The 24,712-nt window shown below is 42.0% G+C and overlaps 1 protein-coding gene and 1 long non-coding RNA gene across 5 annotated transcripts in view; both read right to left on the bottom strand.

Moving 5' to 3' along the window:
- Positions 1–24,712, bottom strand: part of LOC306974783 — a 321,619-nt gene that overhangs the window by 170,277 nt on the left and 126,630 nt on the right. The gene's annotated exons all lie outside the window — the stretch shown is intronic.
- The window catches only part of sema6a (sema domain, transmembrane domain (TM), and cytoplasmic domain, (semaphorin) 6A), a 193,199-nt gene that overhangs the window by 49,107 nt on the left and 119,380 nt on the right, over positions 1–24,712 (bottom strand). For all 4 annotated transcript variants that reach the window (XM_079571681.1, XM_079571679.1, XM_079571682.1 and 1 more), the window contains exons 10-15: positions 20,511–20,728; positions 19,082–19,213; positions 13,816–13,971; positions 5,104–5,277; positions 1,601–1,741; positions 1,444–1,521 (exon numbers count right to left, since the gene is read on the bottom strand). In XM_079571681.1, the coding sequence (XP_079427807.1) occupies positions 1,444–1,521; positions 1,601–1,741; positions 5,104–5,277; positions 13,816–13,971; positions 19,082–19,213; positions 20,511–20,728 (899 nt within the window). The remainder of the gene's footprint in view (positions 1–1,443; positions 1,522–1,600; positions 1,742–5,103; positions 5,278–13,815; positions 13,972–19,081; positions 19,214–20,510; positions 20,729–24,712) is intronic.

Genomic DNA, 24,712 nt, shown 5'->3' with positions numbered 1-24,712 from the left:
AGTCAAATGCAGCAACATAAAATATTATAAAAGTTTTTTTTAGCTTGTGTGAATGTACTTTGGATCATTTTGCCACGCTGTGTGTGGCTAAAGGGGCTGGGGCAGTTTTGTACTTGCAGTGATTTTCCAGATTATTAATTACAGTATTGTCCTGTTTTTATAGTAGTGGGACTGCAGTAAAATAAACTTTTTCGGCATAGAAGTGCTAGACAACAATTGACTCTTTCATTTACCCAGAGAAAAATGTTTTATATAAGAGCAGTTGCTGGTGGTCGACTTAATTGATAACCAGTTTAACTCCAGTTCCCCAGTTCGGCTTTACCCAAAACTAAACGCTTCTGGACTGGAGAGCAACAGCATAATGTCTACAAAAGTGATCCTAACTTATTTGAATTTTGCTGCTTATTTGGCGTGTTTTCGTCATATTTTTTTACGCTTTTTCTGTCACATTTTTGTTGCTTTTTCATCACTTTTGACACTACTTTTTTTGTCGTGTTTTTGTAATTTTTTGTGCTCTTTTGTTGCTTTTTTGTGTTGCTCTTCTGTGGCTTTTTCATCACTTTTTATGTTGCTTTTCTGTCACATTTTCGTCACATTCTTGTCACGTTTTTGTCACTCTTTCATCGTTTTTTGCTGCATTTTCATCCTTGTTATTTTGACACTTTTTTCAAGAAGCTTTGAGATTTGCGTAAAAAGCCAAACTGGAGAAAATGTCCACGCTTCAGGTGGGGGTTAAAGGAACAGGCCACCATTTTTTCATACTGAGATAAGTTCCTACCTGAGCTTAGACGAGTTGATGCGTACCTGTCTGGTCTTTGTGTCTGCCCTCACGCAAAACGACCAAAGATGTTGTTAGCATTTAGCCTCTCCCAACATATTCCTATAGCTCCAAACGGGGGTGAAGTTGGAAGCTACAGCGCTCTTCCACGGGCACGCAAAAAGACCAGACAGGTACGTATAAACTCATCTAAACTCGTCTAAAGGTAAAAACATAATCTCAGTATGGAAAAATGGTGGCCTGTTCCTTTAAGAGGTTAAGTGAAGTTGCTGTAAACCAAAGGCGCTCTTTGGAAATCAAGCTGGATTACACTCTTCTCAGTGGACTTTGTAAGACTGCTGTGTTTTGGCTCAACAACAATGGACCGGGCCTGTTCGACTTGCTTTCTGGCAATAAAGCGGGCAGGTTATCTCTGCACAGTCTCAATCTGGGCCAAGTCCAACTGATCGGCCAGGCCAGGGGTTGGCGACCATTATGCCCTTTTGAGTTTTGATGGAAAAACATTAGCCGTTTTTTGAGTGATGAGTGGCTCTTATGATGTTGAAGGTTGCAGGCCCATGAACTAGGCAGTCAGAAAACTGAACTCTCCCCATTTCGTCCATCTGCTAACACAACTGAACAAACTGAATGGAAATCCTCCGCCCTAAGAAGCACTTTTTACTTACTTCGTGTTGCCAGCCACCTGTCGGCAAGCTCCCTCGGACACCCAGCCACAGTATGGATCTCTGGATGCGATGCAAGACCTGAAACAGAAAACACCAATCACAGATCCAGATACAACCACAATACACCTGTGGATGGGCATTGAAGAACCAGACATACTTCTTGCAACGTCCATGCTTCTCGCAGCGTGACAGCGGCACCTTCACCACGCAGGAGGTGAAGGCAACCCACAGCGCGTGGCTCTTGCTGTCAATCTGCATGCCGACGATGCGTTTGTCCTCAACTCCATCTATACTGCACCTGAAAGACACAAGAGGCGAGGAGAGGGAGAGAGCTCAATCTTTGATCCGGCAGTCTTTGTCAGGGAAAAGAAGTTGTGGAAAAAGTTTTGAGAGACTCGGGAGATAGATATAAGACTTTGAGTTCTTTTAAAGGAGATTAAGACGTGGCAGGTAAGGAAAAAACGCGAGGTCGGAAGCAACGGAAGATAAAGTCGGGGTCAGGAAGAGAGTCGGTAGATGAAGAAATAGCAAACAGACAGATGGGCCGTGTGAGCTGTTAGCGCTAACCCTGCACTTAACTCGGGAAAAAAAAAGCTCCTTCCTGCTACGTCCGCGATAGTCTTTGTCCCTCTGTAATCCCTGTGGGTATGTCACTCACAATCCTCCCACTCCGGGGTCTTAATCTATCTGTGCAGGGCTCGGGTACCGCATTAACGCTCTCAATTAAAGGTTAGAGTCCATCTCCACTGAGTAATGCGCCATGACCGGGCCTGTGACGATCCATGGAGAGAGGCAGGGATGGTCACTTACTGTCGTGTTGCTAGACGGACAGGAGACGGCTCAATTCATGGCCCGAGAAGACAGTATAAACAAACATGCACTACTTTTATTTTCCATATCGGTTCATTCAAAGGATGGCTGCTATTGGCGCAGTCATCAAAGTGGAATTCAATGTCTTGCTTAAAGCAGTACTAAGTAACTCTTGCCCCTAGAGGCCATAAGTGCAACTGCAGGTGTCGTAGCAAGTTGTGATTTTTTAACTTATTAATTGTCTTGGAGAGTAAATACTACGCCGACAGAAAAGACGAAGGGAGAGAGGGATATTGTACATCCAAATATACAATGGAAATAATTTTTTTCACTCAAACTTGGCTGTAAGTACTGTTTAAAGTGACGCTAGCCCGCTGTTAGCTTTGCCCATTAGCATGTTAGCTTCTTCTTCGTGATTCTGTTGTGTATTGGTTGCTCCGGTCCGGTGGCAGTCAAGTTGCAAGCATGGTTTTCTGGCCAGAGACACCAGGGGGAGATGAAAGACCCTCCAATCATCCCATAAACACTCGTATTACCCCCACAGGGACTACGGAAAGGATTTATTAAGGTAAACACGTTACTTAGTACTGCTTTGAGTACTGAGATTTTTTCTTTCCTTACGAGTTGATGCGTAACTGTCACTCAGTCACGCCATTTAGACCAAAGACGTTGTTAGCATTTTGCCTCTCCCAGCAATTCATATTGCTCCAACCCTTAGCTCGTCTAAGCTAAGGGAACAACATTTGTCAGTATGGAAAAAACGCTGCCTGTTCCTTTAAGCTAGGCAAAGACAGCTATATTAGCCTGCCACTGGTGAAGTGTAAAACTGTTTTATGTGTTGCCTTATGCTCGGAAAGACCGGTTTCATCTCATTATGTATTTATTGGCCTTTTTGCTCCTCTCTATGTTTCTGTATCTTTAATTGGAAGAAAATACGTTAACAATTCAGCCTTTGTTCAAGTAGTGGTGGAGCAATAGGTGAAAGAGTTGTTCTTTTTCCTCTTGGTTTATTAATTATTGAGAGTAACACAAGTATGACTCCTTGTGCTTTTAGAAATAACAATAAAGCTGATTGAATAGAAAATTAAAGTGCAAATGATAAGACGTAGGTGCCGCTGAACACAAATGCCTCGCAGAATGGGCTGGTCCTGCCTTCCCTCCCATCATCATTGGAAGCCACATGCTGGACTGCAAACACTGCTAACCTTGAAAAGCCTCTTGTCCACTGGCTGCCTGCTCCTCCATCTTGTCCAACACAATACCACATTCTACTCGCCGGCTGCATCTACGTCTTCCCCCTTTACGTTCTTCTGCGCCCGTTCCCCCCTCTGTTTGTACGGCCATTCGTTCCACCTCATCCATTACTCCTCATCCAAATATTTGCTCTGGCACGCTTTAACTCGTGCAGGTTTTGCCGCATTCGACTTCTCCTAAGAATACCAAACCACGCTTAGCCAAACACCGACACCACCAACACCGACCGAAAGGCCAGCAGAGGCAGAATCGAACTCCGAATGTGTGTCTTTCCTTTAATCAAGCGAAGTTGCGGAGGAGCCGGCCTGCACGGCGGCTGAGAACCGCACGACTAGGTTATCCAAAGCCTTGAGGGTGAGTGTCTTTAATTTAGAGGCTGTGGTCAAGCACAGCGTAACTTGATAAAACTCTATGAGATGATAGAGTAGCCATCTGGATAGATTTACGTTGCTTTGGGTTGGAGGGAGCGGACCACTGGTGATGGTGGCTTGGCGGAGCGGATGGAAACGTATGCACCAATAAGCCATGCACTCTTCCATTGAACATTATAGCAACAGTATCCGTTTGTTTGATTTATTCAACTTTTAGCCCCGAGCACCGCCTTACAAAGTCTCTGCTAAAGTGCTACCTTGTGCTAACAAAGAGCATATAGTCTATAAAGGAACCATAATGCAGCAGTGTTTTCTTCTTAGTAACTTCTATTTTCTAAAATAGTAGAGCACTACTCAAAACTACAAAATGTCAAAATAATATTCCACTTTCAATAATATTTTAACTTTTCTTCCTGTCTCAATACACCAAATGGCTGGTCAAGGATCAAATCACTGACTGTTGGTACAAAGGAAACACTGTGCCAGGTACAGAAACTTTTCACACATACTTTGAAAATAATACATTGCCATCAATGACATTTTTAAACGTAGTGCTTTGAAGCAAATTGTCTCATTGTTCAGTGTAGACTAGACAGTAGCTCTTTGTTTGAAAGCAGTACTAAGTAACTTGTTTACCTTAATAAACCCGTTCCGTAGTCCCTTTGTGGGTAATACAAGTGTTAATGGGATGATTGTGGGGTCTTTCATCCCCCCTGGTGTCTCTGGCCAGAAAACTACAATTGCAACTTTGCCTGCACCGTGTCGGAGCCACAATACACACTAATGGATTCGCGAAGAAGAAGCTAACAGGCTAACGGGTTAAGCTAACTGCAGGCTAGCACCACTTAAAAAGTATTTACAGCCAAGTTTGAGTGAAAAAAAAAATATCTTCATTGTGTAATTGGATGTACCATATCCCTCTCTCCCTTTGTCTTTTCTATCAGCGTAGTATTTACTCTCACGGACAAATAAAGAGTAAAACAACGCAATATGGTGCAACACCTGCAGTGGCGCTCATGGCCTCTTGGGGCATAAGTTACCAAAGCCAAATTCGACCCATTCCCATTTCATGTGCACTTTAAAGGTCCTATACTCTAAAGGTCCTATATTTAGGCTTTTCCACAGCATCTGGTTTTCGTGCTCCAACCCTAAACCTTTTGGCTTTGACTTTCGAAACCTCTCCCCACACTTATAACACACATATGCAGTGTAACATTGCACGTACTTGTCAGGATTGTACACGTTGAGCTCTTCCAGAAAGAGGCTGTCGTTGAGGAATCCGTTGTTCATCTTGGCCAGGAACTTGAGGATAATGCCTTTCTCGGACCCTAGGAAGACGACCGTGTGGTTTCCGTGGGGTCCCGCCTCGCTGTCCACCACGATGCGCGTCAAACGGTATCTGCGATCACACGAGACCACACCATCCATCAAATACAGCATCAGAGCAAGAACAGCAGTGCTATTAGAGGGAAAGCAAGTTTGTTTAACTCAATAGCTTGGAAATGGGACGGTTCATTGTGGAAGAAATTGCAGCGGCAGTTAAAAAGCGGTAAAGGCAATCCGTCAAGAATATGTTTTTGGCACTGATTTTGGACAGAAGAGATGAGACGTCCCAAGACATAATGAGGACGAGGAAGGACATGATGACAAAAACTATAAACAGTGGAAGCATCATTTTCTCGATGCCACAAATTAAAACAATGTTACATTTTTGGAATATGGGACTATTGGACTATTTTGACCTGTTATGGTTAGTGCAAAATGAGAATTATTATTATGCTTGGGGAGGTCTGTGATCTCCTGATTGTTTTCAAATACATTTTCGACCCCTTAAGGTTTAATCAGTCAGCGTTATAGGGCAGTTCCACACTGATGGACCTGCAGTGTGTGCTTTGTTTATGCATCACGCTCTACTGTGCGTGAATTTACTTTATATAAAACTTTATGAAGCTCAAGAGTCGCCAGCGAAGAAAACCGTTCATGCACAGTTCAAGAACACTTTGGTTTGATGGTTTAAAGCAGGGGTGGCCAACCAGTCCGAGACCAAGAGCCGAAATTTTCAACCTTGATCCTGTGAAGAGCCACAAAGGCACCGACCATTAGCGAGATTCCAGGGCGGTAGTTTATTGTGATTAAATAGAATGTGACCGTTTTATTTAATCACAATAAACTATAACTTTATGCCTTTTTCTTTTCTTTTTTAAATAATTGTGTTAGATTGAGTGGTTTTACTCCTCAACAAGATTGAAATACATGTATATTAAATGACATTTTGTGTTTCCTGTTCTGACTGAGACAGAATTAGATTATTATTATTATTAAAAAAATGTTAATGCTGGGGTGTGTTTGTATGTGGGGCCCTGCCCACTGAGCCCCCTTCTCTGATTCGCCCATGGCCTGTGCGCTCAGAGCCTGCAGCTTCGTCCTGACTGGACTGTGCAGAGAACGCACTCTAGGCTGCATAAAGTTCATGAACTTTAACCAGGAGCCTCTGGACATCTGAGAGTCTGTTTTAAGTTGCATCTGTTACAGTTATAGCACGTGTGAAAGAAAAGTCAATGACTTTGCGTATTTCCGCGTTACGATGTCGCGCTTCGCATCATATGCTACATAAGAGCTCCGCTTTTTTCCATTTCCTAATTTTGATCTTTTTCTGTGAATATGTGGCCAAATTGCATCAAATAAAGAGTAGCTGATCAGAAATCTGAAAAGCACAGAAGCTGATCCTAGTGCCACGATCTGCCTGTCTGTTGTTCAACCTACATCCCGCTTTGACTGAGGCTGCCGCACGGGCACCTTTTACGCACCGCCTCGAAAAGGAGGGAGATACGGACTCTCATTCATGTGTAGAGATGGAAACAGGGTCTGTAGGACGATGGTTGGATTTTTGGTCAAAGACTGTTACAGTTTATGGGAAATATTTACCAATTATTTTGCAAAGAGCTGCATTGTATTAAACATCTCCAATCATGCAAAGAGCCGCACTCTGATTGGCCAAGAGCCGCATGCGGCTCGAGAGCCGCGGGTTGGCCACCCCTGGTTTAAAGGTATGGTTAGCTAGTTTTTGCACGAAACACACAAAAAACTAGCCTGGTCTTACCATACTCTCGTACTCATTTAGGGTCTGGATCTTCACAATTGAGCTTCGTTTTCAGGTGGGAGGGGTCAACTCCTTTGAAACGATTGGATCTGATTTTACCCGATCACTAGTGCACCCGAGTGAGTGAAGCAGCTATCATAACTCTTGGAGACAGCAGCTTTCAATTTAAATTTGTGGATATTTGGGAGCCGAGCCAGAACGGATTGAAGAGCTTCCTTTACTTTCGTATTCGCCGCTATTGCCAAACTGCAACTAGCAAACCCAGCGCAAATGGTTGACGTCGCCTACAACACCCGCCTCCCCCGCTCGCTGGGGAAATTCAACCGATGTAACTGAGATCAGACCCAGACGTAACATGTAGGAAAATTATAATTGACTGGAGTTTACGGATGGCTAAGGCCAGGCTAACAAAAACCTCTTCTTATTTTCTTTTAATTACCTTAGAATGATGCAAGTCATTTTTTAATGAATAGTGGCTGATACATTTGAGACATTATTGATGTCTCATTATTGATGTCTCGTGGAAACGTGATTTAAAATATTATCCAATTAGAGGTGGCATTACACTATAGGCTTTTATTTATATTTTAATCATTCTAAATTGTTCTTAAGTGCTGATTTATCCCAAATATGAGAACTGCAGCTAGTGTACTAGCATTTGTAGTTGCTTTTAAAACCTTTATTCTACATTTTTACAAAATAACAAAAACATGCTAATGTAGCTGTGCAAGGCCAAGAAGTTGATGTGTTTGAAACAGGTCCCTCTTTCAAATGAGACATTAAGTCTCAAGGGACAAACTTGTATAAATATAGTAAGTGCTGTATGTACAATTGTACAGTGAATATCAGCCAAGGGTCTATATTTGTGAAACAGGCTTTGATTCATATTTACAGCAGAGACCAAAGGCAGATTAAGTCTCTATTTCTGCTGTTTGTGTTTTAAAAGCAAGGTGTAAAAGTAAAAAGTCACCAGGAACATAAATCCATAGTAAAATACAGATACCTGTACAGCACAGTACAGTACAGTACAGTACAAGTACTTTGTTGCTTCCCACCTCTGAAAATCAGTGTTACTAATGCGAGTAAAAAGCCACTCTCAAAGGGTCAAATGGGGCATAGTACTGGAACAGCTTGTCTCACACGGGCATTTCTTGACATTATAATTGAGAATTTGAAGATTTTTTATAAGGAAAAGGTGCAAAGTTCCACCTCAAATTGCTAAAAGTGCCAAGCATTATCGTGAGAAAATGTGCCACAGCACCGGAGAGGTGAAAAAGAAGTGTGGAAGACCATTTCAGATGAAATTTTAGTCCTGTCAGTGCAGTTAAGCTTTGACCTTAGGCCACCCAGGGCCAGTCTCTGAGAAGAGGTCCAAGTCAGAATACAAATGTTTCCAGTTCAATCTCACACACTACCACGTAACAACACAATGTACATCAACAAAGTATATAGTTAGCTATACCATTGTTCTTTTGATTAAGTCACAACCTAACTGCTTCATCATTTATTGCATGTGTGGATTGTCAATAGCATTTCATCTATCCATTTTTTCCTTTTTTTCCTTTTATAATGCAACAAAAGGACATATATATTTTTGTGCCTTTGAAACTGGAATAGTCCATGAAATGTAAGATCCATAGCCTTCCATAAGTGTATTTTCTCCAGTTCAGCATTGCCCAAATCTAAACGGTCACAGCCTATAGGCCAGTGTAACGCCTCATTTGAAAGCTAAGACCTACAAAACTCATCTAAACTCATCTTTTTCCTCCTTGTCATCATTTTTCCCCCCGCATTATCATCATCAAATTTTTGCCACATTTTCATCGCTTTTTCTCACTTTTCTGTTGCTCTTTTCTTGCATTTTCATGCTCGTTTTTCTTCTTATTTCTGTCACTATCTTGACCCTTTTCCCAAGATTCTTTCAGATTTGCGTAAAGCCAAACCAGAGAAAATGGGCTCGGTTAAGTCTCTATTGTTCTTTTCTGCTTCACACACTGCCTTTCCCTCCTTATCCAATCCCCCAGACGCCGCCTTTTTCAAATTGCACACTGTCTCTGCAAAACAAAAATTGGGCTACAGAAGTCTCCCAGTGCGAAGTAAGATTGCTCTCATCAAACGGGAGAATCTGGTAGTGCTCTGTCTTTCCTATTTCCCCCCCATTCAGCCACAATCTGGGGAGTGTTCTTCATAGGCGCCCGGTGAGATTACAGCCCCTGCGTCCAACCAGCTGAGCGCCTGCTGCACCATAGAACAATTGTCAAGACGTTTTATTTCCCTTTCCCAAGCCCCTGCTGCATACCGGGCCTCCCCTTTGGACGAAACAAGGATCAAAGCTTATTACTGCTTTGGCTCTCCACTGTAGAATAGGATCCCTAATAGGGGACTCGGAACATCTCACCGAGGAGCTCATTTTTCTCTCTCCCCGTATGGCCTTTATAATACTTCGGAAGCTTACATAATGCTTTTAAACTCCTGCCTTGGACTTGCATGCTCGGGCTGCTCTCGCGGCGGTGTCATCTCAAACACAAAGGAGCAAGTCTGATCCCTCATTATGTAAAGAAATGCTCGTAATGTGCCCCAGTGATATCGCGCACTAACGAAGGAGTGGGATAACCTTGATGAAAGCCGCGCATATTCTGACTAGAGCGGAGTGCTAAGTAGGTCAGAGCTTCGGAGATGTGAGCCGTTGGAAGTCATTTGTAAAAGCTGAACAATGTCGCTTGTAGCCGGTCTTTAAAGGGATGTCGGCTGATGTGAGAATTGTCGAGTCACTGGTAGGAGTTGTCTTGATATTAATGGGGCTGTGTTGTTATGTGGTTGTGTCTTTCTTTTCAACAAGTCATCTCATGAAAACCACAATTGCTCCATGCACAGCGCACTGATTCTGTTGTTGATCCGGACACGCAGCCGTGGAGAAAGTAGTGAGCGGCATGTCCGAATCGCCGACAGATTGAGTGCACTGCATCGACTTAGGCTCTAATGGATTTCTGCAAAAAGGACCAACCAAATTCAAGAGGCAGTTTAATATTTATGGATAAACAATAGTCAGATTCCTTATATTTAACAGAGATTTTACATTAGAGTTCGATCTCTTTTATTGGCTGATGCCGATATGCTCGGCTGATTTTTCCAAATGTCTGGTCTAAAATCCTGTAAAAAAGTTCATGTTTGGCCACTCCAGCTGTGGCCAATGATATTCTATTACTTTTGGTATTTCAATCATCGTTTTTGTTCCAGATTTGATTCGCTTCCGCTAGCATTAGCATGTCTCCTTTAGCATTAGCATACCGTTTGCTCACCGCGGCATTTCTCAAAGTTCTGTGCTTCAAAATGACTGTCCATATTGACTGAGCTTTAGTGAAACTTGTATTTACTTGGATTCACACCTGAGACTCGATTCGCTTGGGGACCAGAATTGCAACATTGTTTTAGCTTTCCAGCCAGTCAATCGAACCAACATTTTAAATGCATATCTCCTCTGCACGCCTATGGGAGCGCGCTGTAGCAAAACCATCTACAGGAAAAACAAGAAACACGCTTCTCTGATTGGTCGATTAAATTCCACTTCCTGTTTCGTCTTTTGTGAATAAAATGGAGCGGTATCAGACTGTGGCTGTGTTGGTTTTTCTTTTCGCAATATTGAATATGTGACAGTGACAGTCTACACTCGGAACGCACAGATCTTTTTACGAAATGGGAGATAAATGAGCCAATAGCCTACTCATCATGAGCGGCAGACGAGACAAAACCGGGACTAAACCAGCTCTAAAGCGGAACTAAAGCAGGACTGGTACACCCTGGAGATATTCTTTACATGACAACTAAGAAGGCTCCGGGCAGAGACATTGAAAACTACATATGACGACTGTCCGAGGGAAAGAGACGCGGAACAAGGTACTAAAAAGGATCTGATCAGGGCTTTGCTCTCTGGCCTCTGTCGCTGCTTGTATCAAAGATTTCTCCCTCATATTTACGAGTCATGGCTATGTTTTGGTGTAAATTTAGTATGAGCAGTTAGCTCTAATTATAGAAGGTCTGCACATGGCGTTTTCATTTTTCATTTCATAATGAATGTCGTGATTGTCAGTGCTCTTCTGTCTTTGCGCTACTCGTTTGTTTTGGTTTTAGCAGACGCACAAAGACCTGCAACTTTCGCTTCCTGGTTTTGTTCCGCTCTCTGGCTCAGTTGCATTCACAAACCAAATGATCTGATTCAGAGTTCGTCTGACCTGAACCGAGACCCACGTTTTCAGCCTGACCAGGGTTCGCTTCTTTGGCCCGGATCAGAGTTGGATCAGAGTTAACGGGCCGGGATTCGGATCAAAAGGGGGTTGTGAATACGACCAAACTAACTTGTAGGTAACCAATTTTCATCGCAATGTTTCTCTTTTCCCCTGAGGCCTTGGAAGTTGTGGATGGACTCGTTTTATAGCCTTGACTTAACTCTTTCCAATGCAAAAACCTTTTGGTCCCAGAGATTTCGGCTTTCATTGGCACCGGATCAGTCAAGAGCCTTTATTTTAAAATCCCTAAACATTGGCCCGGTATATCGGTCGAACCTCTATTTTACATGAAGGAAGAAAAAGGCTTGGATTGTTTCCCTTTTGCCTGGGAGGGGAGCTATTGGTCATTAACAGAGCTAACTTTAATGGTTGCTATTACTGCTCACTACTTTTGAGAATGCGTCGTGGGAAATTTCAGTGCATTGCTTCTTTCTCCCTGGACATTCGGACGCCACAACAAAAACACGCAAGTCATGAAAGGACATGCTTAAATGAAACAGAACACAGAACCGGACAGATTCCCATGAATAACGCGATGGAAAGCTCGAGGTAGGGAAGTTTGAACAGTAACATCCCTTCAAAAATCCCCCGCTTCAAGTCAGATTTTAAAAACTACTCAAAGACTTTAAACTTTCTGTACAAATGTCCCGTCAGCGAGTTTTATCCATTGGGACGATGGTGCTTTGTCGTCTCCTTGCCCCCAGAGTGGAGCTAAAATGTCTGTGTGCAGCAGCAGCGAAAGGCCAGACAGACCTTTATGATCAAACAGCATCAGCCACACTGTACTGGCTTCTGGGAGCCACTCCAGGAGAAACTCTGGAGAGGAGCCAAAGCGCACGGAGAAAACTTTTTCCTGTTCCAAAGTCTTGTCACGCTGAATCATATCTTTAGAGGGGCAATTTTGCGGGAAGGGCCAAATATTGTTACAGTAGCCATCTTAAAAGGCTACTGTGCAATGGGCTATGTGAGGAGTGGGGAATACGCTATAATGCAGAAACTCAACGAGCATTGCTATTGCTTGTGTTGTCTATAATTGCATTTCCCTTTTCATAAAGAAATACATCACAGAATTTTACCTCATTGTTGTACAGGAGCAGTTTGTCAAAGTTGATTTGGATTGAAATGTAGTTTTGTTTTAGTCTTTTGTTGTGTTAAGAACCATCTAAACAGATTACGCTGCCTGAACAGCCTGTACTGAAATTCAATTCTTATTGAACACATCTTTGTTTCTGCCGTTGACATTGTTTGTTTACGAGCTGCACATTGAAGTGCATATGACAGCTTTTAATGCTTTTGAAAATATGTCTTATTTAGATAAAAGAAATATTTTATTTCAGTGAAGCAGCAAGAAATGTTGGGCAGAAAAGTCATCTTTGATAGAATTTTTAAGCTGTTGACATGGATAAAGGTTAGAGGATAAAGCTCCATAGCAGTTTGACTCATTTCCCATTGACATAACATGGTTGGCACGGCAACCGTTAAAAATTGTTGTGCTTTATCTATGTCACTTTCTGTCAGTGTCCAATAAGGAGGTGAAACATCACAAAAATGGTCAAACAAAGAAATCTGGATACAATGTTAAGCAAAATCTTATAATATCATATAATATAATCAAATCGTGTAAATTATGTTTCAGCAAAAATTGTGTCTAAAGTGTCATTATGCACTATGCAAGTTCTCTATCGTATCGAGACGATCTCTCCACCAAGTTACATATTCCTTATATATGCGGTTTGGAGAGATGGTCTCTGCACTCTGAGAACAATGGTTAAGCCTAATGTTCACTATGGTAAACATTCTAACTAAAATATTGATATTACCAGTGTTAGAGGATATCATTAAACCGCTATTTATCACACTGGGTCAAGCTGTAGTGTCGTGCTATCTCTGTCATAGCCTTGATTGTGGTGCTCAGGCGCCCACTCTCAGCCACTGAATGTTTTGCTTGCGTATCAGTTGATGCTTGAGAAAGCATTTCTCCCTTTTCTGTGGAAGCAGACAGACTTGAATGGTAGGACTAGCACAATGTCTCGAGTTCATGTCTCCGGGTCCCGCAACGATGGTAAATAAACTTCTCCTGTACAAGTCATCCTGAATGCTGCCTATTCTTCATCTATCCTCTCGAACACCATTGATAATTCTTTAACAACCAGTAGCTTAATATATAAACACATATTTTATATATATCACTTGTTAAGTCACATAGACATTAGTGAAAATAATGAATCAAAAGAGGTTAGTTTCTGAATCCTCTGTAGGGAAGCTTGGTGAACGTACAGAATGCACTTATTAATCCCCACTGCCAAAGTAACTTATCAAATGTTTTTTTGTTTCCAAAGGTTACCCAGTGTCTCATCTCTGACAGACCAGAGCGCCCTCACATGACTTTGCCACTGCTCAGGGAGAATGAATTAAACTGTTGATCAACTTCAGCGCTCAGAAACTGGGTCACTGCCGAGCACTAATGACCCTTTTACGTAATGTTGCGGGCTGAAGAGATAATGCTGGTGTTATGGAGCTCTCCCCAGACTGTCAAGTGCTAATGAACACTCACCGCACCATGGTCTTCAAGAACCAGGGCTTGTGCGCGATAGAGGGCACGGCCTCATCCATCAGAGGGTGCATCTTGATAAAGTTGAGTGTGTCGTCTGGAAACTCGTTGGAAACCTTGTACCTTTCCATGGACGCAGAGCCGGCGCACGTCCCCGGTCTGGAGATAAAAGAGACAGAGACAATTGTTCACTTGTGGAAAGGAAAGCTGGATTGGGAAAAAAGGCAGATTTTTTGTCAGTATTGCGGCTAAAGTAACATAGTGACAGTGTGGACCCAATCCCCACAAAACCCTCTAAAATACACAGGTTGAACAATTGTTGTTTTTCTCTTTGGCTTTTCCTTCACCTCCAACAGAAAAATGTATCATCAAACCCCCAAACCCGAAACCCAACCATCTTGTTTATGCCCGCAATGGGAGATGGAAACTTCTTCAAAAACAGCACGTAAAAAAAAAAAAAAAGTGAACTCAAAGATCGAACATTTGGGTCCACAAACTCTTCTTTACAGGGACAGGGAGTTGAGTTCAGAGACCGTCTATCTATGTGATCCTTTTACAGCGAGACGGTGAGCGGCTTGTAAAAGAGAAAGCTGCTTTTGATAGCATATCCCCTTTGCAGGCATCACCTCGGAGAGCTCGTAAAAGCCTGCAGTGCGTGGTCTGTGATACCATGCCACACCACATAATCCACTCCAGGTCCGAGAAATATTAGAGCAGTGGCCGGTGGCTTGCCTCCCTCTGTCAGAATGCAAAACCATAGGAGCATTTCTCTGCGCGCTGCCATGAACATCTCATTTTAGAAGCAGCGGTTTGGACAAAAAGGTCAGATTTGATGCTGATATTGGAATCCCTCGAGAAGAGAGAAGTTTGCGCAATGGGTTTTAATTTCTCGAGCTTCACGGACGTCAACATTCATTTGAGAAGTTGTGGTGAGAACAGTTTACAATGTAAGACTTTGCTTACATATGAACCAAATGGAGAGCGTAAGTCTGTTCCAATTACACGATACAATCATCGCTATTGGTCACTCATAGGAAAAATCACAAAACCAGACAAATAAAGTTGAATTAAGCAAGTTTGATCGAGAATGGACATTTGTCTTTGCACTATTAGTCATGTAGTCACTTCAAAGTATTTCCTTCAAGTGTAAAGGCTGAAATATGCAATGGAAGACTGACAAACCACACACACAGAGATTCGATTCGATTCTCCAGTTCATACAAAGCCTTGGCATTTCAGCAAAAGTGTCAAATTTATATTACAGGAATCAATGTGATGTATACATAATATTTCACTTGAGAGGACCAGCAATTTCAACACGAGGAAAAAAAAAAGGGGGCCCATGAATACAGCTATTTCCTGTTCATCATAAATGCGATACATGAATGCAAGCTAAACCAGGCTGAAAATACAAGTTTCAAGAAAATCGAATTATAAAGTAGTACACCGCACTGGTTTGAAAGGCAATCTTCACACCTCTCGGGCTACAACGATCTGAAAAGAAAAAGAACTGCCTTGACAGATACGGCTTCACAGAGTTCCATAATGGCTCAAAGAGAATGTGTTTCAATAGGAGACATTCACGTGACATTATATTTTAACACTGAGGCAGAGAGACTGGTCAGAAGACTACTATGGAATCTGCCTTTCAACTGGTTCAATGAAGGTTCTTGATCGTCATCTTCTGTACTTGGTAGTTGAAGTGTCGAACGTTTCACCTCTCATCCAAAAGGCTTCGTCAGCACACTAAGGTTTAGCTCAGTGCGCAGCTAGATATAGACACTTCAACTACCAAGTACAGAAGATGACTCAAGAACCTACACAATACCAGGGTGATGAAAGCAGTCACACATTTGACCACTTCACTGAAGCTGACTGAAACCAGGAATTATGAGCACATTAGTCCAGTGCTTCGGTCTCTGCACTGGCTTCCTGTCACTCAGAGAATAGACTTCAGAAGAGCTGTGCGTGTGAACAAGTCTCTTCATGGTCTAGCACCAAAGTTCACCTCTGACAAGCCACATGAATCACTTCGACGGGCTCTGAGAACCTCAGGGAGTGGCCTCCTGCTGGTCCCCAGAGTATGGACTAAACACTGTTAGACAAAGTGTCAGGTTTACGCTGCTGAAATCTGCAACACTTTCAGAAAATGTGAGACAGGCCTTGACTCTGATGACGTTCAATTCCAGACTGTGACTAATGCTTAATGCTTTTATTGATGTTTTATGGATTGATTTCATTTTATTGTGATTGAATTAACTGTGAAGCACAATTGCCTTGTATAGAAAGCTCTACAAATAAACTTGCCTTGCTTCAAAATTACTCAATCTGGCGCCCATACGAGAAAAAAGTCAGATGAATAAAAGTTATGGATGGGATCAAGCCCTCCGCCCGGGATTAGGAAATTCTAGAACGTTGTGAACGAAACCGATCCAGAACACACATGAAGCGTTTGTGGTGAACGAAAGCCAGCCCAGTAACAGGTTTTTCCTTCCGCTGCAGCTCTATTGATGTGTGTGTGGACATATGGGGAGCAGGAACAGAAGCAGACATCTCAAAAATACTGAAATGTGTAAATGATTGGGAACGGGAGTCAGACACATGGAGCGGCAGTCTGCTGCGGGGCCCACCTCCACGCCTTTGTTAGCACTCTCCGTCTGTCCATGAAAGCTTCAAGTCTTTGGTGGCCGCGTTGGATGTAGATCATATCAAACCACATTAATCACAGCAAAAAGAAAAAAAAGAACTATTATGGGATATCACACGCAATGCCTGAACCCTTGTCTATACTCAAAAGTTGAATCATTTTGATTTTATAGATATATGCTTTTTGGAGGTATTTGGCAATAATCTCAAACACAACTTTATCACCATCTTACATTTTGTTGGTGAGAAAATGCGAAATATCCAGTAATTTCACATCCTGGCTTTTAGACAATTGAGAGTAAAAACTACACTGACAAAGGGAGAGAGGGAGATATTGTACATTGTGTCACAATGGAGATCATTTTTGTCACTCAAACTTGGCTGTAAATACTGCTAAAGTGGTGCTAGCCCACAGTTAGCTTTGCCCGTTAGCCTGTTAGCTTCTTCTTCGTGATTCCATTAGTGTGTATTGGGGCTTCTGACCTGGAGCAGAGAAAGTTGAAAGTGTGGTTTTCTGGCCAGACACACCAGGGGAGATGAAAGACCCGCCAATCATCTCATTAACACTTGTATTAACCCCAGACAGACTATGAAAAGGATTTATTAAGGTAAACAAGTTGCTTAGTACTGCTTTAAAAACAAGTAGTCTGCGTGACTGGTGTAGCAGTAGTGAAGCTATGGTGTGTATTTTTACTTTGTGATAAAAAGATAAAGCTTTGCAAGAGAAGCGAGGAAATAATTTTGTGGATACATAGGATTTCAGGAAGGGTTTTTAGGGAAAACATTTTTGGGGGCTGCCACCGCGATGCGAAGTGTAGCCTCTGGGAAAGGTGAAAAGATTACTCAAAGGTGCGCGGACCACAACTCCAGGTATGTTGTTGATGAGAGACAATAATAATTTTCAACATTGTGTAGTTGGATATCTGCTTTGAAGGTTTGTTTGTTTGTTGGCAGGTGAGACGTCTTGTAGATACAAACAAATAAAAGAAGTGATTTTCATGAAGCTCTGTGAGGTACAAAAACAAATTCAATTTAGAAAAAAGGTCTTTGATTAACAACACATTGTTGAAACATTATTTTGTCAGGAGCTTAATTGTTTCATATTATCATTAATGTTTTATTCAAGATATGGTCAGAAAATTGTTTCACCTGGATAATAGTAATTTGACAATATTATCATCTTTTGCTATTGTGACCTAATTACACAGGTCAGAAAGTGCTGCCCTCACGAACCAAAGCTCCACTAATTGCAATCAAAGGAAAGGACTAGAGGCCAATGCGATTCACAATCAATTTTAAGAAACCGGGACTTAATTCCTTCTCGATGGAAAAGGCACAGACTGGTTTAAGTTGAGGACAGATACAGTAATATGGCATAGACACAATCATTTCCAATCTACTTCCAAATGGTGGCAAGAGAGATATCAATCTATATCCTTTCTCCACACCAGTTGAGAGTGAAAAGTGAGTTGTAATTTCCCATCCATATCTGACAAGAGTGGTCCCTGAAATCCATTACTGCTCAATCTACATAATAGTAGCAAGTGGACATTCAAGATATTGAAACCTGACTATGGTTAAAACTCGGCAGCCATTAGTATCGGTGGTACTTTGACCAATTAGTGCCCAATGTCTAGTAATTGCACTTATATAGGCGCTCTCATTTAGACAATTATTTGGTCTGTATTGATAAAGATCGAAGAGGAGGTTTTGCCGCACCGAGGAGACGTACAGGAACACACATGCAGCAGTTATCATGGCCCAGATCTTTGTCGTAATCGCTTATTTTTCCTCCCCTTGCGCGGGGCGAGAGAGGCTCTTAGCGCACTAATTAGCCAGCGATAGATGAGAGATTGATCAGGCTGGTGCATTTGTGGAATTAGCCAGCCGTCTGTAAAATGATCTCATGCTTCATTTGTTGATAGAGGGGCCCGTCTTTGATGCAGCTGCACCCGGGGGGGGCGTGGGCGTGGCCGGGAGCGGTGATGAGGTAATGGTTCAGAGGGCAACGGTACAAACCTTAATGGTGATGTTTTCAAGGAATATGCAAGAAAATGACACACACAGTTACTTTCTGATCGATTAATATGAGGAAGTAAGGCGAGAGAGAAGAGGCGAAGGCGACGATGCATATTTTCCAGGAATTTTTCACTATAAACAAACCCAGATTGAAATTGACACTTCCATCTTATTGGATTTGGGTGAAACATTATGCGCAATGGCTTTAAATTATACATTTGTTTCCTTAACTGTCATATTTTATTGATGCTATTTCTAACTCAAATGCACAGTATTGATCGCAGTGCCTTCGGATGGTACATACGTATATCAAATAACAGAGAATTGTATTTATTTTCATGTACATCCATAGGAACAAACTGTTGTACGTCACGCTTTTCCATTTCAATGACATTACCGCTCTTCAGTAGCTGGTTTTAAAGGACTTTGATTTGGTCTATATATACCTGGAGAGACATTTAACAGATGTGTTGGATCTACTCCATCTGATAACAAGAATGTGTGTGTGCATGTGTGTGTGTGTGTGTGTGTGTGTGTGTGTGCGTGTGTGTGTGTGTGTGTGTGTGCGTGTGTGATCTAAGCAGCTAATTAGCCTGTGCTGTACCTTGGCTTGGGAACCTTCTCCTCCGGAAAAGGCGTCCAGGTGGAGTCGGGGGATTTCTGCTCTTTGAAACGTCCCGTGAACGTGCCGGCCACCTCTGCCATGTCATAGGCGCAGACAGCTGAGCCTGGAATGCTGCCAAGCAAACAGAAAAACAACCTTTCAAGTCAGGTATCAAAGAAATAGCTTTTCCAAACGTGGACCAGCACATTTCTCCCTGATTAACCCCCACAGCATTGTACTTGTTTATACGCCGAGCTACACAAGTGAGAAATTAGTTTTAATATGGAACTAAGTGAGCCATTGTTACTTCATTCTCTGGAATAGAATTAGCGACAGCAGGCCTTTTGTTTTAATTTTGTCTGTGCTTTTACTGTTTAAGTCTTATGACGACACTCACTCCTCCTGGGTTTCCCCTAAAGCCGCGGGGCTTTACATTTTATCACAAGTCTTCTGTCTAGATAGAAATACCCACCACAGACAGTAGATGAGTTTATTATAATGCGATCAATCTTGTGATAGCAAACAAGCCACGGGCTGGGGTTCATGTGCTGAGCAACTATCCACATTTGACCAAACAATAAAACCAGTGATTGTGTGTTTCTTATCAGACTTTTTAAAGGGCAGACAGGATTTATAGCCGGTTGCATCATGGACATCTTTGGAATTGGGGGCATTCACAAGGGAAGCGTTATGGACAGCAGGGCCATAGAGCGGCTGATTCTTGGCTTTGGAAGTAAATTAGAGCAATTAGTCTTTGCGGTTGATTTGTGCAGAGAATGAGACGGTCACATGTCTGTTTATAGCTGTGGAGCCAAACACAGCGGGCTACACTCGGTAAAATACTTCACATTTTACCTTCTGAAGTGCATAATGCATAATTAAAGTCAGAATGAAAACTGGCACCCACATAATATTTCACTTGCTTTGCTTCGGTGAGTTTTAATGTCCATTAACCATGCCCAATTGCATTGACACAATTGTCTTATCTACTGAAATCCTCCATAAAACGGAAATTACAATATGTGCCAGCTATTGGCCCAGCTCTATGGCTCTGCGGTAATTTTCAATTTAGATACCAACTTCTCCAGTCTATGCATATGAAGCAGCTCTGGACATAAATGGAGACATGTAATTAAGCACCAGCTAACCAGTTTTGACAGAAGATGTAATGTTGACCCGCACACTCAGAATAACATGTAGCCAAGAGCCACAGCAGAGCCACACTTTACTAACATTAATAAAGGTCAGTCTGACATCATGTTGATGAATCGAAGGCTTTCAAACACTCCTCCAAACAGCAACACATAATTTCTTTAATGAATGTAAAGTGCACAGCGGCTGTCGCTGCATGTCTCATCATCCGAGATGAGGCTGCCTCGCTCTCAGCTCTGCTCTGAATCACACAGTCACATTGTGTGCGCGCAGATACCTGTTGTATGGAGTGGAGAAAGTGGCCATGACCACGTCTACGCCGTTGATGCGGATGACATCGGTCACAGCCTGTAGGATGTTGAAGTAGAAATGGGAGTCTCCGGGGATGGAGCAGTTCAGGCGCGCCTTGAGGAACGAGGTCCACTGTTTCTCCAGGACGCGAGGAGAGCCGCCTCGGTCATTTTTACACACTCGAGCCACGCGCGGAAAGACCACCTAAACACACATAAGCAAGAAAGGTCAGGCTTTGATAGCTCTCGCCTCCACACTTTCACACTTAAAGATAGCGCTGATAAAGTGGGTCTTAAACTCTGGTCAAAAAGTTACACACTACTCTGAGTCATTGAATCCACATTTCAGAATCATTTCAATAAATCCACGCAATGTTTCAACCTTTTATGTGCAGGGGTGAAAGAAATGTGTGCTAGTGTGGTTGAAACTTAAAGGGACATTTCAGGATTTTTGACATAGGGCCTCATTTCCTAGTTATCCAGAGTGTTGCTGATTTCTGGAGATATTTTTTTTGTAATTCAAGCAGTTCTTATATTGGAAGAGTTTCGCGGCGCTAGGCTAATGCAAGGCTAGCACCGCTCCACAGAGCACCTGAGGCAAATCACTTATAACGCCAGACGAACGATATAAATGTCTGTGTCGATAGAGTAATTTTAACCATTTTGCATTTAAAATACCTTGTATTTGAGCAGCATCAGCTTTGTGGTTGTATAAGCTACGCGGCGGCGGAGTGATCTGCTAGAAAACAGTCCCTCAAAATGCGATCATTCATGTGATGCAAGGTCAGTTATATTCCAAAAATTACTCTATCGACACAAACGTTTATATCATTAGTCTGGCGTTATAAGTCATTTTCCTCAGGTGCTCTGTGGAGTGTGTCAGACTGTTTTTAATGCAGGCTAGCTGAAACCATAGAAATGCGCAAGCCTAGCACAAGCCTAGCGTCACATTACACTTCAAATATAAGAACTGCATGAATTACAAAAAAAAATATCTCCAGAAATCAGCAACACTCTGGATAACTAGGAAATGAGGCCCTATGTCAAAAATCCTGAAATATCCCTTTAATAGACTTTTTCCTGCAAAATTGAGTCTTGTGACAGTGTGAACCCTTTCCTATTTGCACCCTCCTCTGAACTTATAAAAAAAAAAACAGATCTTACAGATTGTTCACAACATAAGTAAATAATTAGGTGTCCCATGCTCTTGCATAAACTCTACAACTCCTCTCTGATTTTCTCTGTTAAATCATCCGCTCACTCATTTTAGTTTTGCACTGTACCATGAACAGCCTTTGCAAGTGGGGAAAAGAGAAATTTTCTCCCACTAAAACATTTGCGGCCACACGGAGCGGCCCCATAAAACACTATCTTTGAGCGTGATCACAGTCCGTTAATCCAACGTTTCATCACTCCGTCGCAAATTAGAGGCGCAGTGTGTAATCTGCACTGTTTGATATGGCGTTAAAGGACCAGCACCTAGCAACAGCCAAATTTACAGTGCACAGCCTCAATAGGAGCCAACAGCGTAATTATAAGTGTGTTGTAAGATGCTGGGAGTCGATGGTGTAATTAGTTGTTGTCACACTATACTTAACGGCAATAAATCTAACCCTGACCTGAAATCTCAACCCGGAGTAAACAGTATGAATGGGAGCGAAGCAGGTATTTAAAACCGCAGCCACACTTCGTCGACACATAATTCCAGGAGTGAAAACACGTGTCTATTATTTCTAGCGCATGCACCAGCATCCCAATAAAAAAGTGCCAAGGTGTGATTTTACTCCCGTGCCAAAATATGAAGCTGCTGAGTGATGTGAAGATGCGAAGTTGGAACACTTCTGAATAAAACATAAAAATGTCGTTATTTGTAAAGAGAGTGGTAGTTTTGTCTTCTTTCAAACTGGAAGGAAATTGAGACATTTGCATAACATTGTGGGCTAACGTGAAGACACTTGCCGTTGGTCCAGGGACAGCATTAAAGAGACTAGATGCAAGTTGGTCATTTCATGCTCACTACTGCCACCTCTGGTCTTATGCGTAACTGCAGCTTCTATATTAAGCTCGTGCATGACGGCGCTTCAGACCCGAACTTTTTGAGTGACAGTGCAGGATTTGTGGTGAACAGGTCTGGGCTCATTCTACACATTAGGACATGGCTGGAATGTAGGGGGGTGAAAATATTTTGTTTCAACAGTTTTAAACTCTGTATAGTCCCTTTAAATGTCCAGCATGTAGGGCTGGGCACCGTTAAACAATACCAGTATGGTATCGGGAAAAAAGTTTATGTTGTAAATTAAAGCATCAAATGCAGGTCCCGGATAAAATCTTCTATCTTTAGATCCAAGTTTAGATCGTTAGATCTAAACTTGGATCGATAGTTAGATCCCATTTAAATGTTTTTCCTTATATCCCCACATTTTGGCTCTTTTTTATTATTATTACTAATACAAATTTTTTCCAATTTTTTCACCAAATGCATTAGTCATTTTTCCCTATTTTTGCCCACATTTTTTGTTTTTACACGCTTTGTCCTTATTTTTGTCACAATTTCTCCCAACCTTTAAAAATATTTTTGTCCCTACTTTTTCCATTTTTTCTTGCCCAATGTTTGCCCCATTATTCGTAATTTTTTTGTTGTTGTTTTACACATTTTCTCTTCTCTTTGTATTTTTTTGCCTTTTTAATTTTTTTTTTACACATTTTTTCCTTATTTTTCCCCATTTTTCACACATTTCCTGACATTGGAAAGGAACCAGACACTGTGAATTTGCAGATCTTCCACAAATTATTGTTCTGTTTTCTGATCCTAGACGAGAAATATTATAGCATAGGAATCGGAAAAAGCATCGTTCAGGTGTCGGTATCGAAAAAAACAAGTATCGTTAAAGTACTGGTATCGAAAAGAATATAACAATACTCAACCTAACTTTATTTTGCTCTGCTTTATATAAAAATGTACAGATGTCTTCCGTGTTTTCTTGCTCTTAACATTAACGGCGAGTCAATAAAAATGCAAGCTTGATGTTTCAGAGTTTCTGGAGCATAAACAGGGCATGAAACTGACTGTAATTATTAGTGAAATTATAACAATAAGAAGTGTTTTGCCTCTATTTTACAGAGTGAGTGTTTTCTAGATCCACTGTTTATTATTAAAAAAAAGCATATCATTGACTATGTTAAATTGCTCTGTGAACTGTTCGTCCTCGCGGTGCATACATAATCACTAGCCACAGTGCTTTGGCAAAACGCAGCAGATTGCACAGGCCGCTCTGCATCTGTGCTCCGTATAACACGTGCCTGTCACTTCTGGCAGCGAATCCATTATTCCCTTTCGTTTCTCGTTACCTCTGTTCACTCTTTTTCATCTGCACCTCCAGTGTAATTTCTTTATGACAAAACATGCATATTGAGTGGGTGATTTCCATACGGCTTAATCTTCTTCTTTTTTCTTTTTTGGCCTGGTATCCAATCAAATGGACTCAATTTACTACAGTGAGACGGGACAGGAGGGCAGGAATCTTATTTGTATGTGTTTTTCACAGATACAAGATACTCGTAGCGCTTCACAAGGGGAAACTGTTGGTTCACTACATACTCTGTGGTGGTGGTGTGCTATGTAAAGCCACAGCTGCCCTTGGTTTAGGCCTGACAGAATCACAGTGCTCCCCCAATGATACGAGACAGCTCTCACCTCTCTTTTAAACCAAAAAAGCAGCTGTGATGGATTTAAATAAGTGAGGTCATTGGAAAAGAAGCTCGAAATAGAACATCGTACATGGCAAGCAACATATGGGCAGTCTTTTTGACCTGTGAAAAAAAGAAAAAAGGAAAAAAAAAGAGCCGTCCAATTTTGCAGGAACACCTCAAACCTGGCAACCCTGGGTTCATCGACAGTGACGTTGTTAAATCCTTCTCGTAGTCCCTCTGGGAGTCATACAAGTGTTAATGGTATGATTACGGGGTCTTTCATCTACCCCTGGTGACTCTGGCCAGAAAACCACAACTGCCGTGCTCGCCATCTAGAAGAGATTCCCTGCCACCGGGTCGGAGGCCCCAGTACACACTAATGGAATCACGAAGAAGAAGCTAACAGGCTAACAGGCAAAGCTAACAGCGGGCTAGCGCCACTTAAACAGTATTTACAGCCAAGTTTGAGTGAAAAAAATGATTTCCTTTGTGTAATTGG

The sequence above is a fragment of the Gobius niger genome (genome assembly GCF_951799975.1).
Source record: "Gobius niger genome assembly, chromosome: 1".
NCBI lineage: Eukaryota > Metazoa > Chordata > Actinopteri > Gobiiformes > Gobiidae > Gobius > Gobius niger.
This window is presented reverse-complemented; position numbering and strand designations above follow the sequence as displayed.